Below are 14,839 nucleotides of genomic sequence, written 5' to 3'. Positions count from 1 at the left end.
GAGGATGACCCTGTCAACTGCGTGATGAGGGGTTTGAGGGGGCTTCAAATTATCCAACAGCAAGATAAGCTTTCGGAAAATCATTATCTCCGCTGGAGATGTTCCTGTGAGAGCATGTTTAGTAGTACGATAATTGCAGTGTCGTTTGAACCGCTTCGGCGAACGGTTTTCCTTCCTCCATGGATGCCTTGATTCCCTCCTTTATGGTCCTGTTGAACCGTTATACGCCACCGTTGCTTTGAGGATTGTAAAGAGACGTAACGCGATGTTCAGTCCCTTGTCAGCGCAAGAATTCAGTAAACTCGAAAGATGTGAATTGGGGTCCATTGTCAGTAGTGACAGCTTCTGGTAGTCCCCATCTGGTGAACAATTCTTGAAGTGTCTTCATAGCTGTATCGGAAGTGACGTAACTACTGCATGACTCTTGAAACCACTTAGAATCAGGATCATGGACAACATGGACAACTTATGCGAAAGCGGAGGGGCAACGAATTCTCTACAATATCTATCTGAAGATGTTGCCATGGGCGAGCAGGCCATGGAATGGTTGCAATGGACGTTGCACAGGCTTGACTGATTTTCTACTTCGTGCGCAAGCTTCACGCTCAAGGACCAACTGTTAATTCCACGTGAGTGTTCATCTTCGGCCATTAAACTGCCTCTCTACATCTCTACGTTATGCGCACGATACCGTGATGACTATCATGAGCCATGCGGAGTACTCGCGCTTGTAAAGACTCAGGAATTATGGCACATGTTCTACGGGCAACGCAGCACTGATTAAAAATAGCGAGGAAGGATCGAAGCTGAAAGTAGGCGATAAATTCCTCTGCGACTTTCCCTGGCCAACCGTTCTCAATGTACGCAGCAACCTGCTGGAGGACTAAGTTGTCTCTGGAGGCTTCCAGGAGTTCGTTCGGAGTGACAATGCAAGGAATGAGAGGTTCACTTTCAAAATGTAGCTTAGGTCAGAATCAAGCAAGTCCTCAGCACCTGGCTTAGCGACCATCAGCCCACTGAGCATGTCAGCAACATAATTGGTACTTCCAGGAATGTATTGAACTTTAGAGTTGCAGTGGGGAAGACGTTCTGCCCATCTGTATAAACGCACAGGTTTATGATCGGAGCCACTTGTGCTGATTAATATGCTCGTAGAGCCACACGATCCGTTCGTAAGAGAAATTTCCAACCAAAAAGGAAATTATGTCAATGTTCACTAGTGAAAATATATGCTAAGGCTTCCCGTTCGCCTGTTGAATACTTCCGTTCAGTTTTAGACGTCTTCGATGAGAAAGCCACAGGGTACTCTTAGCCATCGATCAGCGGTGAAAGAACGGCATCGAGGGCAACACCTGAAGCATCTGCTGAGACAACGGTTAGTGCATCTGAGTTGAAGTGCGCCAAGATAGGAGAAGATGCAATATTCCGTTTAAGGGTACCAAACACCACCGATTGTGGCTCTGTCTAAACCCAAGGAACATCCTTGCGAAACAACAGGCGGAGAGGATCAGCAAGCTGGGGGTAATTTTGGACGAACTTGACATAGTAATTAGTAGTACCCAGGAAAGAAGCCAGTTCCTTCGTATTCTTGGTTTCAGGGAGATCTAAAATGGCCTTTACATTTGACTCTAGAGGGCGAACTCCAACCGCAGATACGCTGTAACCGAAGAAATCAACTTTAGTGGCACTGAAAACACATTTGCCAGTGTTCAGAGACAGATGATGTTCATTAAGAAGAGAGAGAACTTTATTAATGCTGCTCAGGGTCTTTGCTGTGGACAATAATGTCATCAATGATATTAAAAGCACCTTTAACACCTGACAGGATAGACGAAAGAATCTTTTGGAGCCCACTCGCAGCGGATGACAGACCATACGGCATGCGCCTGTGTTGGAACACGCCATTAGGGGTGATGAATGCAGAAAGGTGTTTGCTGTCTTCGTGTAAATGGAATTTCTGGCGTTTGAGTGCCAACGAATAAGCCGGAAATTAAATATATCTTCGGCACGAGAGCAGTAGGACAAGGGCCTGGGCCCTTGAGTATAGATGCATTATGGGTATAGTGATACGAGTATTAAAGCTTGTGATTGCACGTGGGCAATCATTCTAGGCCGACACCTCCTCAGCTATTGCTAAGTTTCTTTATTTATTTATTTATTTTTGTAAGTATGCATATAGCCTAGTAGGAAAGTTACGTGAGCTTGGGCCTGGTTCCTATCCAGATTTCCTGTCTCTTTTTCCCTACGGGGTTTTTTATGGCAGGTTTTTTCTGGCCGCCGTTCTAACCACGATGTTTGCTAGTGGTTGCTAAGCTCTCGGTATGTCTTTTTGTCGTGTGCTTTGGTAACGATTACCGAGAATGCAACTGTTTTCTGTATGTTTCTTCATTATTGTACGCTGGTGCTCGGCCGAAACACGCAAAATAAACCTAATGGTTCACTATTTTAGTGTCTGTTGAGTGATGTAGCTGAAATAGGAATTTACAGATAGTTCTTACGCAGGTCTAGCTCGGAGAAGATGATGGAGCCGCAAAACTCTGTCATAAGCTCTTCCTGTGAAGGGAGAGGATACTTGTCAGGAACAATGGCTTTTTCAACTTCCCGCAAATCAACAGAAAGACGAGTTTCCCCGGAGGGAGGGGGGGGGCGTGCAACTACCAGATTTGAGATCCACGATGATGAATCAATCTTCTCGATAAAATCAATCTCCTCCAGGGGTAGACACCGCAGCTTCTGTGAAACTGGCTTTACTGTGGTGTCCATATTAGGACGGTGATTATACTCAATAACTTTACCGAAATCTCGAAAAGCTTCAGGAAACCTTGAAGCAAGTTCGACCGATTGTACTGGCACTCTGTCATGAGAGACTTGAAACCCGAGTCTACTGAGGAGATCAATTCCGCTCAGACTGGTTTCGTGCAAGGCAACATAGAACGAAAAAATCTCCACGCTTTGTTCGTGGTACTGCACTGACAACTTGACGACCCCTAGAACCTCAATTTCCACGTTGTTGTAACAGACCAGGCGCTGATTAGGACTATCAAGCTGTTGTGAAGAAAAGTGTTCCTTAAAGGTCGACTCTCTGATGATAGACACCTTAGCACCCAAATAAATCAGGAGATCTAACTCCACATTCTGCATGTTGACCTGGCAAGACTTGTACCCCGTTTCGTTCTTCTCACTTAGCAGGCTAAAGGGCGTTACGGATTCCTTCGCGTCCCTATTGGGATGTCGATCAACTGGCTTCACTGCAGCTGGTTTTGAGCGAAACCATTTCGCAAAATGATTTGCTTTACCACGAGATCGACACTGCCCCCCACGAGCGAGACAGGCCTTGTCATGTGTGTTTTGTAAACCAGAACCACAGTTTGTGCACCGTTCTCCCGAAGAGCGGTAACAACGCTCTGAAGATGTCTTAACTGCTACAGGGAGAGAGTGCTTCGATTCTCCGTGAGCACAAAAATGTTTCCGTGAGACGTGTTTAACTTGGGACCGTTGCAATGTACGCTTCCAGCATGGCCGTTTCACTTAAAGGGCGAGCTGAATTGCACGATCGTGCACGATCGAATGTTAGGGAGTCCGGTTCCAAAAGCAGACGTTCTCGGATCCGGTTCACGCTTGTCTTCTCAATCAATTGATTCCGTATCATTTCTTCATATAGGCCTCCAAAATTGCAGAACGTTGCGAGTTCCCTTAACGCCGCGACGAACTGTATCACCGATTCGCCAGCCTGTTAACTCCTTTGGCGAAGCTTATACCGAGACATAATTATAATATGTTTCGACCCGAAATGTCGGTGTAGGGCGGCTGTAGATTCTTCGTACGAGTCAGAGCTTGCATCGAGCGATGAAAGTACACGCTGCCTTCAGTGCCAAGGCAATATAAAGAATCGCCGGTCAACGGACGTCAGTAACGGATTTGTCGGCCAACCCACGTGCGACCAAGTACGTTTGAAAACTTTGGAACCAGCAATGCCAACAACGGGTGGATCGCCAGGATTCGTAAGTAACGGAGCAGGCGGTGGCAACTGATTTCCAGCCATTCAAGGTTCCACCTTCGTCGCCAAAATGTAGTATCAAAAGAAGCAACTTCGTTGTTCAGAAAAAAATTACAATGTAACCAACAACACAAGTCTTAAATATAGTCTACATTAGTATACGTAATTACAACTATTTGACAAGTACATGACATTTTACAAGTATGTACGTAACAGCCATGCTGCCCGGTGGTTGCTGAGATTTGAGTGAATCAACAACGCGTCCGTTCTCAGATTCATTATACGGGTGGGTATAAAAATCTGAAGAAGTATTTTATATATCTTTCAATAAGGATTTAATTGGAAACTAGATGGAAGAGCTACCACTCCGACTCTTTGAAAAAAACAAGATGCTGACCTTTCTTTAAGCAATTTATTGATAACTTAAGAATTGTTTCGGTGATATTCATATCTAATCCGCCATGTACTTGGTATCTTTATTTAGAAAATTTGAGAAAAAAAGTTATTTTTTCTTCTTCCAGAACCCCGACAAACCTCTCCGCGTGTAACAAAGCTAAACGATTTGACAATAGTGCGACTCAAATAAGTGGTCTATGAAAGCATATAAGAAATATAAAATTACGTTTAGTACTTCACGAAAATTAGTCAAAGAATTGCCAGATGACCGAGTCCCGCTGGTTGACTGCGTTCTCTACTGTGAGCAGTACACGTTAGTACTAAATAAACGTCACTGCTGAAAAGATCCTTTGTTAGACAACACTTTTAACTGGAAATCTGCTCGATGTTTTACCCTACAATGTTTCTTTTTCTTCACACTAAACAGACAAGACACTGAATACTTGGTTTTTATTCTCAACACTTAGTGATTCTGGAAAGCTGATCTACCAAATGAGAACAGGTTCTTTAACATGGCGTTATATCCTTTCCTTAGGTATTTGGATAACAACCAGATAAAAGAGCTATCACCCGGAATCTTCGATAAGAACAGCTTGCTGATCGGCGTGTAAGCGATTATTGCTAACTTAAGAATTGTTTCGGTGATATTCACATCCAACCCGCTATGTTACTATGTAAGTGATTCTGGAAAGCTGATCTACCGATATACTAAATCAGAACAGGTTTTTTAAATCATGGTTATATCCTTTCCTTAGGGTTTTGAGTGGCAACCAGATAGAAAAGCTACCACCCGGAGTCTTCGATAGCATGCTCACCGGCCTGTAAGCAACTATTGTTAACTTAAGAATTGTTTCGGTGATCCTCACATCTAATCCACTATGTCATCATTGACTCAGATGGCGCTGTTTGATTCCTAATCTTTAAAACCTCTTCGAAATGACTAGCTCGAATCAAATCTTTGCAATCTGGGAGTTTTTCTATTTCGTTGGAAATTGTATAGCAACGAGATAGAAGGGTTGCCCCCCGAGGTCTTCCATCACAACACAAACCTGCTTGTTCTGTAAGCAATTTATCAATAACTTTCATATTTTGTCGATGATGTTTATAATTAAACCGCCATGCACCCGACATTTACAATATTTGATCAAAATGTTCCTCAAACATATGAGGAGTTTTCATCCATGGAGACCTGTTAACTTTATTTTAAACGTGCATCCCATCTTTACTTGGAGCTTTTTTTTAATTCCTTATACGCAAAACGTGTTTGTCTGTATATTTGCTTGAAGTTGACGGCATAAGAGTGGTTGCTTTATATCTATTGTGATTACAGCGACCTGTTGTTAATGTCATTTGATGTATCACCTTGTATTATGATATTGCTTTTCGAAGATTTCCGCCCTAACCGTACTAACATCAAAACGAAATAAACAACAGGAAAAGGAGAGGCGAGAGAGTTACCCTGTCAACATTAGGCGGATCCTACATCCTTTCATCCTCATTCACTCATTCATTCATCTCGATCCTGACGCACGGACCTCGCTGAACTCAGTCCTTACGTCATAACCTCGAGCCAGTTATATTTGCGTCCGGCCCTCCCACTCAGTGAAGAAGTACTTCTTATCGTCACAAGGAAAAAAAAAAAAAAACAAACAAAACACAAGAACAGACAAGCTCGGTTTTTATTCTCAACGCTGATTGAGTCTGGAAAGCTGATCTACTGAATCAGAACGGGCTTTTTAAAATCGGGTTATACCCTTTCCTTAGGTATTTGGATAACAATCAGATAAAAGAGCTACCACCCGGAGTCTTTATCAAAAACAGCATGCTGCATGACCATCCTGTAAGCAACTACTGTTAACTTAAGAATTGTTTTGGTGATATTCACTTTTAGTACATACTAAAACAGTGGATAGCGTTGAAGGCGCGCTCTGATTGGCTAGTCAAACTCCGAATATCCTTTGCTATTTACCTCCGAGCAACTCGGGAAAAAATGGCACCTCGGTTTGCATCCGTGACAAGCGAAGAAATCACTCAAATTAACGACGGTGGTGTATATTATCTCACTGTTTTAGTATATACTAAATCAACTATTCACCTCAGTGTCGGTGCTTAGCAGTCGATATTTACCTCGCCGCTTCGCGGCTCAGTAGATATCCACCACTAACCACCTCCACTTCGGTGAATAGTTGTAAACTAGCCCGCTATGTAACTATGTGGGTTACCTGGAAGGCTGACATACTAAATCAGAACAGGTTTTTAAATCATTGCTATATCCTTTCCTTAGAGGTTTGAATGGCAACCAGATAAAAGAGCTACCACCCGGAATCTTCGATAAAAACAGCATGCTGACCAATTTGAAGCAACTACGCATGCGCAGCGTCGGTTCCTTGGAAGCGGCAGCAGTGGACAGCTGTTTCGCTCTTCTTAGAGCTCGTCAGCACTGCATAGCCAACCTCTCATTTTTAAGTTTTTAAAAGGGTTTATTCATAACAAACCAACTAAATTACAAAATAAAAGTGCTAACGCACGTGGGCTTGGCCCCAACTAATTATTAATAAACAGTCCAAAGTTCCAAAGTTCAAGAGTTCTTAAATATATACGAGTATCAGATATTACTAATACTAATGTAAGGTTATAAATAATTCAAAAATAGTTAGGTCTAATATCAATATAAGCTTAATCTATAATATTGGTATGGCTAGGGCTAATGTAGACGCTAGGATTGTTTAATACTAATTCTAAGTTGTAAATAATTCCAAGTTAATCTAATCTAATGCTAACTAAAGCTTAAGGTAATCTATTTACAAAAGTATTCTATAGGAGTCCCCATCAATTGTACAGATTGATGGGGACTCCCAAGCGTTTCTAAAGTTAGATAACGAGAGTCGGAAGAAGTCGCACGCAATTCTGTTTTTGATCTCGCTGAGGGCATAGCGAATTATACCCTCAGGGGGGTCATTCCCATTGTGGAAGGTAGATTTATTTCGAAATTTCCAGATGCTGTACAGAATTGTCTTAATTATAAAGCGAGCAATACGATTCTGTTTTGGACTAGCGGGGGTCCAACGAAAGAAAAAAACATAGGTACAGGATGGGAGAAAGCTAGTTCCACGGATAGAGGAGATGACAGGGGAAAAGTGGGACCATACAGATTTTACACGAGAGCAATTGAGAAAACAGTGATCTATAGTTTCTTTACGGGAACGGAGGGCGCACTTATCTGAGTCTATAAATCCCCAATTCGTTAGAGAATCGCGGACCTCAATAGCGCGAAGTACAATTTTCCAGAGTATGTCGTTCTTATAATTTTCAGAAAAGTCATCTCGCACTAAATTCCAAAATTTGTCAAGATCAAAGTCAATCGGAAGGAAAGGAGTCCAAAAGCAATGAAGAATTGGAGATGTGGAGTTTTCCTTTAAGAGAGTTCGATAACACTTCTTGGAAGAAAATTCAAAATCGCACCACTCCGTGCGGGAGAGAATCCCACGTAGAGTGGTGAGAGCCGAGAGCACATTCTCATAATAGGGCGTCAAGATCTGTGTACTCGGGGTGGAGTTATCTCGAAGAGAGCTCCACTCCGAGCGACGGGAGGCAAGCCTAGAGCCTAGAAAATATCTGGCCAAATGGAAGGATTTTGATTCGCGATCATCTAGATTGGAAATTACTGAGGCTATTTAAGAGATTTACCTTTGATCAGAAAATTAAAAATGCCGAGACCGCCATTGCTAAGAGATTGGTGGCAGGACGCTCGGCTAACCGTTTCAATTCGACAGCCCCAGACAAATGGCCAGATTAAAGCGTCAACCTTAGAAATTACCCATTTCGGGACACACAAAATTGTAGAGAGATATAGGAGCTTGCTAATTCCGAGGGTGTTAACGATAAGCGATCGGCCTACAAGAGAAAGAGAGCGGGATTTCCATAAATTTAGATGTTTTTCTAATTTCTCTAGTTTTGGCTGCCAGTTGTCTAACTCAGTATCGCGGCCGAAAACAACACCTAGAATTTTAATTTTTGTCATCCATTTGGGGCCAAGTGGTTGGTCGTCGCGCGAACGCTACGCCCCCAACCACATGGCCTCTGTTTTCGTGAGATTAAGGCGTGCCCCAGAGCCACGCTCGTAAATATTAATCATGTTGAATAGAACTTGCAGAGAGCGATAAGATTTCACTATACAGGTCGTATCGTCAGTAAAATTTCCAACTTTATAGCAGAGACCATGTGCGCGTGGGGTGGTATTCTCTATTTGTACGAGCGCATGAACGCCCAAAGATGCGAAATTAGTGAAAAGGCCGTCGTCCCTCGCACTAATGCACATACGTTATCCAGTTAAAATTATTTTGGATAACGTGGTAAATCTGTTTGCCACCAAACACCCACGGAGGCTGGAGCTCGGGACTATTCTGAGGGATTAGTTCCGCAGTATTTTGATGTATCATTTTACACCGTAAAATTAGTCCTTTGTAACTTAATTCAAACAGTTGTATTCGACAAATGTAATATTCAGTTTCTACCGTGTACTTTGCCGTTACAATTTCTCTTGTATTGCTACTTTCCTAAATAAACGGATCAGGCAATAAAAAATACATTTCGGTAGTTTGGTCCACTTTTGACTCGTTGGCACCCCCCTCCCCCCCCCCCCCCCCCCACACACACATAAAATCCTGGTTACGGGCCTGTTTTTAACAATGGTGATCACTGAGCAGGAAACACTTAACTGAGTCGGAGTGCAATAAAATACACTATTGACTGACTACTCGGGGAATAACGAAAGGCTAGAAGAGATGAATCCGGGGAAACTGATGAATATTTCGATGTAATCAAATTAATTAAGAGCAACTAATTATCATCGAAGGGGTTACCATTGAAGGTAGGCCTAGTTTGTATTATGCCTTTTTTTTTTCTTGTGCGAGGAACAAAACAATCCTTTCTCTCGGATCGGAGTAAAGCTGTCAGTGGATTAAGACACCAAGCTGTATAATGGATCTCCCAAAGAAAGCTTTCAAAAAAGTCATTCGCAAATTGCTATTTGATATCTTAGAAAAAGAAGATAACTATATTCAAATCCGCATGATCATTAAAAAATAAGGTAGATAGATACACCCTCTAAGTTGAAATGTCTTCTTATCTTTTTCTGTGTGACTCTGTGACTATGTGACTCTGTGACTGTGTGACTGTGTGACTGTGTGACTGTGTGACTGTGTGACTGTGTGACTGTGACTGTGTGACTCTGTGACAGTGTGACTCTGTGACTGTGTGACGCTGTGACTGTGTAAATAACGACTCCTTGTCCTAAGATATGAGACGATTTAAATATTGAAGGGCCGCAGCCAGGTTGAAACATGGTTGAAATTTAAAAACGATCTCTGGCAAAAATGATTAAAAACTACAAGCTTTCGACTGCCCGTCGAAGACTGCAGTTCGGGCAGTCGAAAGCTCGTATTTTTTAATCATATTTGCCAGAGATCGTTTTTAAATTTCAACTAAGAAACGATTTAAGTTATTCAAGAACTTGTCTTGCCCCGCCACGATTAGCTTTCTAGCTATTTGCGGGGCAAACTATCTCACTGTCATTTTATGCAAAAAATCAAAGAATAATTTGTCGTTGTTGTTGTTGCTGTTGTTAAAAATGAAAAATAATGAATAACCCCTATGTGAGAACTGTCTCAAATTTTCCCAGAAAATGAGAACAAGTTGGGAAAGAGGAGACAATGTTTCACCTCATAAAGCTAAGGCCTTTGGTGCAATATCTATTTCAATTTCCACGATGAGGGAGGACCTATCTCCTTGTGACAAAAACATAATTTAAGAAGTTTACAAACTTGTTAACGCTCTCCGAAAATTTACCGAATTGAGTGGTTGGCGCGTAAATTGTTAAACTTAAAAAAAGTGAAACAACAAGCCAGTTAGACCAAAGAAAAAAGAAAGCCAAGCCAGAGAGGTGCTGAAGGTAATTCTACCGATTTTGAATCCACAGCCACTGTCCTTAGCATAGGAAATAAAGAGGGCGATGTTTCGACGGTCCCTGAACGGATGGCCATCCGCGACCCATCTGTCAGATGTGGTGGAGTTGATTTTCTCGTACACTCCTTTAACAGAAAAGAAGAGTGTGTTATGGTAATATTTGCGATCTCCTTTTTACTAAGTCTAAATTACGGAACACATCTAACCTATAGCAAAGCTAAATTAAAATATGAAACAAGTTTTTAGTGACAGAATTCATAAAATCCTTTAGCTAAAACGTTTAACTTTTTTTAATAGCTTAGATAGTATAAATTCATCCTAAAAACCAATCAAAAGGAAATGTTAACGTTATCATTTCAGATTCTCGTTAACAGTACTTTTCTTTTAAGCTAATTTCAGTCAATAGGTTTTGATCTTTGTCTAAGGGCTTTTACTTTCTAAAAATTCCTAACACACTTGCACATCCTCAGTGTTCGAGCATTTCGGAACTTGTAGAGTCCAATTTGTAACACCTAAGGCAATTTACGGTTGAGTAGCGAAAGAAATCTGGGATTTCTTTGGTTTTTCTATACTGCGCTGTGATTGGTGTATAAGACTCTCGCCACTGTCGCGACCCAGTCACCTGTTTTTCCACCGCTTGCCTGTTTTCACTTCGACTTGTCATTGGCTACTTATTATATTTTTTTTCTTTTTCTTTCCAGCCGCTTTGATTAGTTTGTTTTTTGTTTTACGAAAATTCATCGAGAAGCTCAATGTCAAAGTAAAACTTCCCCTGCAAGGAACCGCAGTTTACAGCGAGGATGAAAGTGCAAACTTAAGTATTCTTAAGCACTTCAAAAAAATAGTCGTACCTCTGCACTTGCTCGTGATTCTTGCAGCGAAAATACAAGGAAGGAGGAATAAATAGATATGGCATACAAAGAATAAGCCAAGGTACACCAGGTTTATTGTAGGAGTGCCATACTTGCTTGTGGAGAGTAATTCTTTGGATATGTAAATTATAGACAAAACAACTCCTACTCCGTAACTGAACCAGTGCACCACAAACCAGACACTGTACGATGACACTGTGTTAAAAACAATTGTGCAGAGTCCTTGGTGTAATGTTATAATCTTGTCGAGGGTTCTATGCCGTTCTTCAATCTCTTCAATGTGCCTCAGAGTATCTTCAGCGTAAGTTCCTTGCAAAAAATTGAGAACAATTGCAGTCATGAAGCGATGATAAAGATGCATAAGGTAACAAGGGTAGCCATGGTGATGATAACCGTGGAACGAAGATTATAGCTGTGATGAAGATGGATGTGATGCGTTAAGCACTCTAGTCTTATAATGCAAAGGAAGGCCTCTTTCATGTGTTAGTGTCAAAATCTGTAGTGAGATACCTGATGAATATAGCATTTTTCAAAGAAATATTTAGAAAAAAAAAACAAACAAAAAGAGCTCCTCTTAATATTATAGAGACTGAAGCCAAGTTTCTTATATGAGAGCCTGATGAGATAATGCTAGGATTCAAACACAGCAAATTTGAACGAAATTGAACCAATTCTACAATACGTTACGTACAATTAAAAACTCTAGAACTTTTCCTCCTTTTTTTTCTTCTTTTTTGTGTAATGCTTCTTCATTTCCGTTTTTATTTCCAGTAATTTCTGAATGAAGTCGAGCATGATTAAATTAATTATCAATGCCGAGGTCTAAGTTATCTGCCGAAGCTGAAGGCTAAGGCAGATAACACAGACAGGAGGTTTGATAATCATGATATCATGCGAAAACTGAAATCAATGATTGTTTTAATATATATTAAAATAAATAATATGAAAAAAGAAAACACATCTCTACCAGTTCGCAAATAGTTGAGAACACTACCTAGGGGAGAGATTGGGAAACTCGGCAGACTTTGAACTCGACTTTGATAACTCACTATCTCCTGCAGATATTGGGTTATCATCCCAACTTCACACGGCATTTTTTTTTGACTGAATTCTCTCGACCAATCATAGTTTTCATGGTAATTCTAATGTTTCATAACGTATATTAATTGAATGCTCTCGACCAAGCAGATGTCTTATAGTAATTCTAATATATACAAATAGTTGTACTGGTAGCACATGCAGTCGTGTTGGTTTATGGTGTATTGCAAAACTGATGATGATGCTTTTGAAGCTAGAAATAATATCTAATGTTTTTAGCAAGTTTAAATGCAGTGGTGGTGGTTGTTACAATTTGGCAGTTGGGGTTCTGATGGTTGTGGAGTTGATAGTGTCTTTGAAAGCAGTGAAAAAGGTCTATCTGTAATGATGTTGGGTTAGTGTTGATGCCTTGCGAGGATGGTTATGGTGCTGGGGGTTTACAGATATGGTACTGATATTCATTGTTGAAAAGGCTGATAATTAAATGATTAGTGGAAGATGCTGATGAAGGAATTGGTTTCATCTGGTAGTGAGTTTTGCTGCAGACAAAGATTGTGATGGCGATAACAATGGCTATGGTAAAGTTAGAGATGGTGATGGAGACAACGAATATGGCTCTGGTTCTTTTCATATACGGCATGATAGTGGCCATGGTAGCTAATATGGTGATACTGTTGGTTTTAATGTTTCGTTATAACGATTTTGACGTGTGGGTGTAGATGTAATAGTTTTCCTTTGCCTAAGATGTGATAACACTGGCAGGGTAATGATGGTCATGATGATAATGATGTGATGTAGGTGGTGTCGGGAATAATGATGAACCATGGTGAGGATGATAACAGTGGCTTTGGTGAATATGTTTCTGCATGGTGCTTATGATAATACCATTGCTAATAATGGTGATACTAATAATTAAGGCTAAAAGAGATGTGGAGTTAGTAATCTAAATATTTATTTAGGAATTTAAACTAAGTCAAGCTGTTCAGTAGTCTTCAAGCCAAAAGTTGAAGGATCAAAAACTTCAGCACAAATATATTGAATGAATGATATTTTGACCTGTGTATGATGAGAAGTAAAACAATGACCCATATGGGTGAACGGTAGGTAGCCAGATTGCAGAAAAAGAAGCCTTATGAATTTCAGACTTTGATGGTATTTGCACGTTCCTTCCAAATACTACTTGGAGCCGCTATCAACTGAGCGGCGACAGAGTAATCTGGGAGAGAAGCAAATCTTACTTTTACAAAACGGTCTGAGCATAACTTTGGCATCATTTATGTGATCATGACAGAAAGTTCTCAGATTTTCTCTCTTCCTCAGTAATATAGCAATTCCACGCGAATTCATTAACGTCGATGATTTAGAAATGACCGACTGTCTGAAGGAAACAAAATGTTGAAAAAAAAAGGGAGAAGCAGGGAGAGTCCCCATGCAGAGAGATGATGAAATTGGCGGAAAGATTGATCATTGCCAAAAACAGAAAATGAATAACGATTAAAAAGGGCTACAACTTACCTATTAAAAAGGAACTAACGGCAAACACGTGACAAGTTGTTATTGCTGTCCACTGCGCGAAAAACTGAGCTCCTACTCCGGTGGCAAGGAAGATGAAATAATTATCTTTTGGCTGACTAATCCATATGATAACGTAAAACACAGCCACCGAGCTTAGAAATAACATTGTTATTAAAGCGAAAGTAAGACACAACCACCAACAATCCGTTCTGCTTAGGTCATCCATCAATGATTCAGACGGTGCGACCATAGATGAGTTTTTGTGCTTTGCCACTATGAAACAACGTATAAAGAGGAGATAAGAAACCACTGCTGCCAATGAAACTATCGTATAAACAGCATTTGCAACATGACGATCATCCTTGTGATGAGAGGGCTTCTTAGAATCGGTTGAATTTTGTAAGAAACTGCAATCAAAACCGTGACAACCTAACACGACATAGAAATCGTAAACAGCTTGATAAATACAAAGTAGACTAACTAGTGCTCGTAGAATGTAGTTCCAAGCCTGGTGACTCCATAATCCGAGTGAACAGAAGGTGATTTTGACAATTTTCAATAAAAATCGGTAACATCCATTGAGATTATGAGCCTGTCTTTGAGACCGGAAGCCCAAATATGTTCGTTCATTTGGAAGAAGAGGCCGTTCTTCTTCTTCAGCATCGGCTGGGACGTTTGCCATGTTAAAATGAAGTAAATGAGATGTTTCCTGAGACCGGCGTTAACAAAATATGAAATGGAATTGATCGCCACACTAATTATACGTACTCCTGTGTACAGCACACCGGAAAACTGAAACTGTTTTCCGAGAATGTTCACTAAAGATTGATTTATATGATAATCATATTCCAAAGTTCACTCAAGTATAACGCAATGCTGTGATTTGGAACAACATGTGTTAGCTTAGAATAATCCGAAAATCCACGAGAAAAGTCTGTGACCTGCCCTGACTCACCGAGTTCAGTTGCAGCTTCTAACACGTACAGCTAGTCATCTCGTACCATCTTCCCAACAGAAAGCGACTGTGCAAGATGTCATAAAGGGACTGTATTCTTGT

At 40.8% G+C, this 14,839-nt stretch overlaps 1 protein-coding gene across 1 annotated transcript; it reads right to left on the bottom strand.

Annotated features, from left to right (window-relative positions):
• Positions 1–8,874: 8,874 nt before the first annotated feature.
• On the bottom strand, positions 8,875–14,593 carry LOC111332540 (uncharacterized). The gene is made up of 3 exons (XM_022937894.2): positions 13,783–14,593; positions 11,209–11,538; positions 8,875–10,482 (listed from the first exon to the last, which is right to left on the bottom strand). Exons 1-3 carry the CDS (start codon positions 14,462–14,464, stop codon positions 10,274–10,276), a joined length of 1,221 nt encoding a protein of 406 aa, XP_022793629.2. The 5' UTR covers positions 14,465–14,593; the 3' UTR covers positions 8,875–10,273.
• Between the last annotated feature and the right edge of the window lie 246 nt (positions 14,594–14,839).

This window comes from Stylophora pistillata, chromosome 1, assembly GCF_964205215.1.
Source record: "Stylophora pistillata chromosome 1, jaStyPist1.2, whole genome shotgun sequence".
In the NCBI taxonomy this organism is placed as follows: domain Eukaryota; kingdom Metazoa; phylum Cnidaria; class Anthozoa; order Scleractinia; family Pocilloporidae; genus Stylophora; species Stylophora pistillata.
Note: the sequence above shows the minus strand (reverse complement) of the source record. Positions and strands in the feature narration are given on the sequence as shown.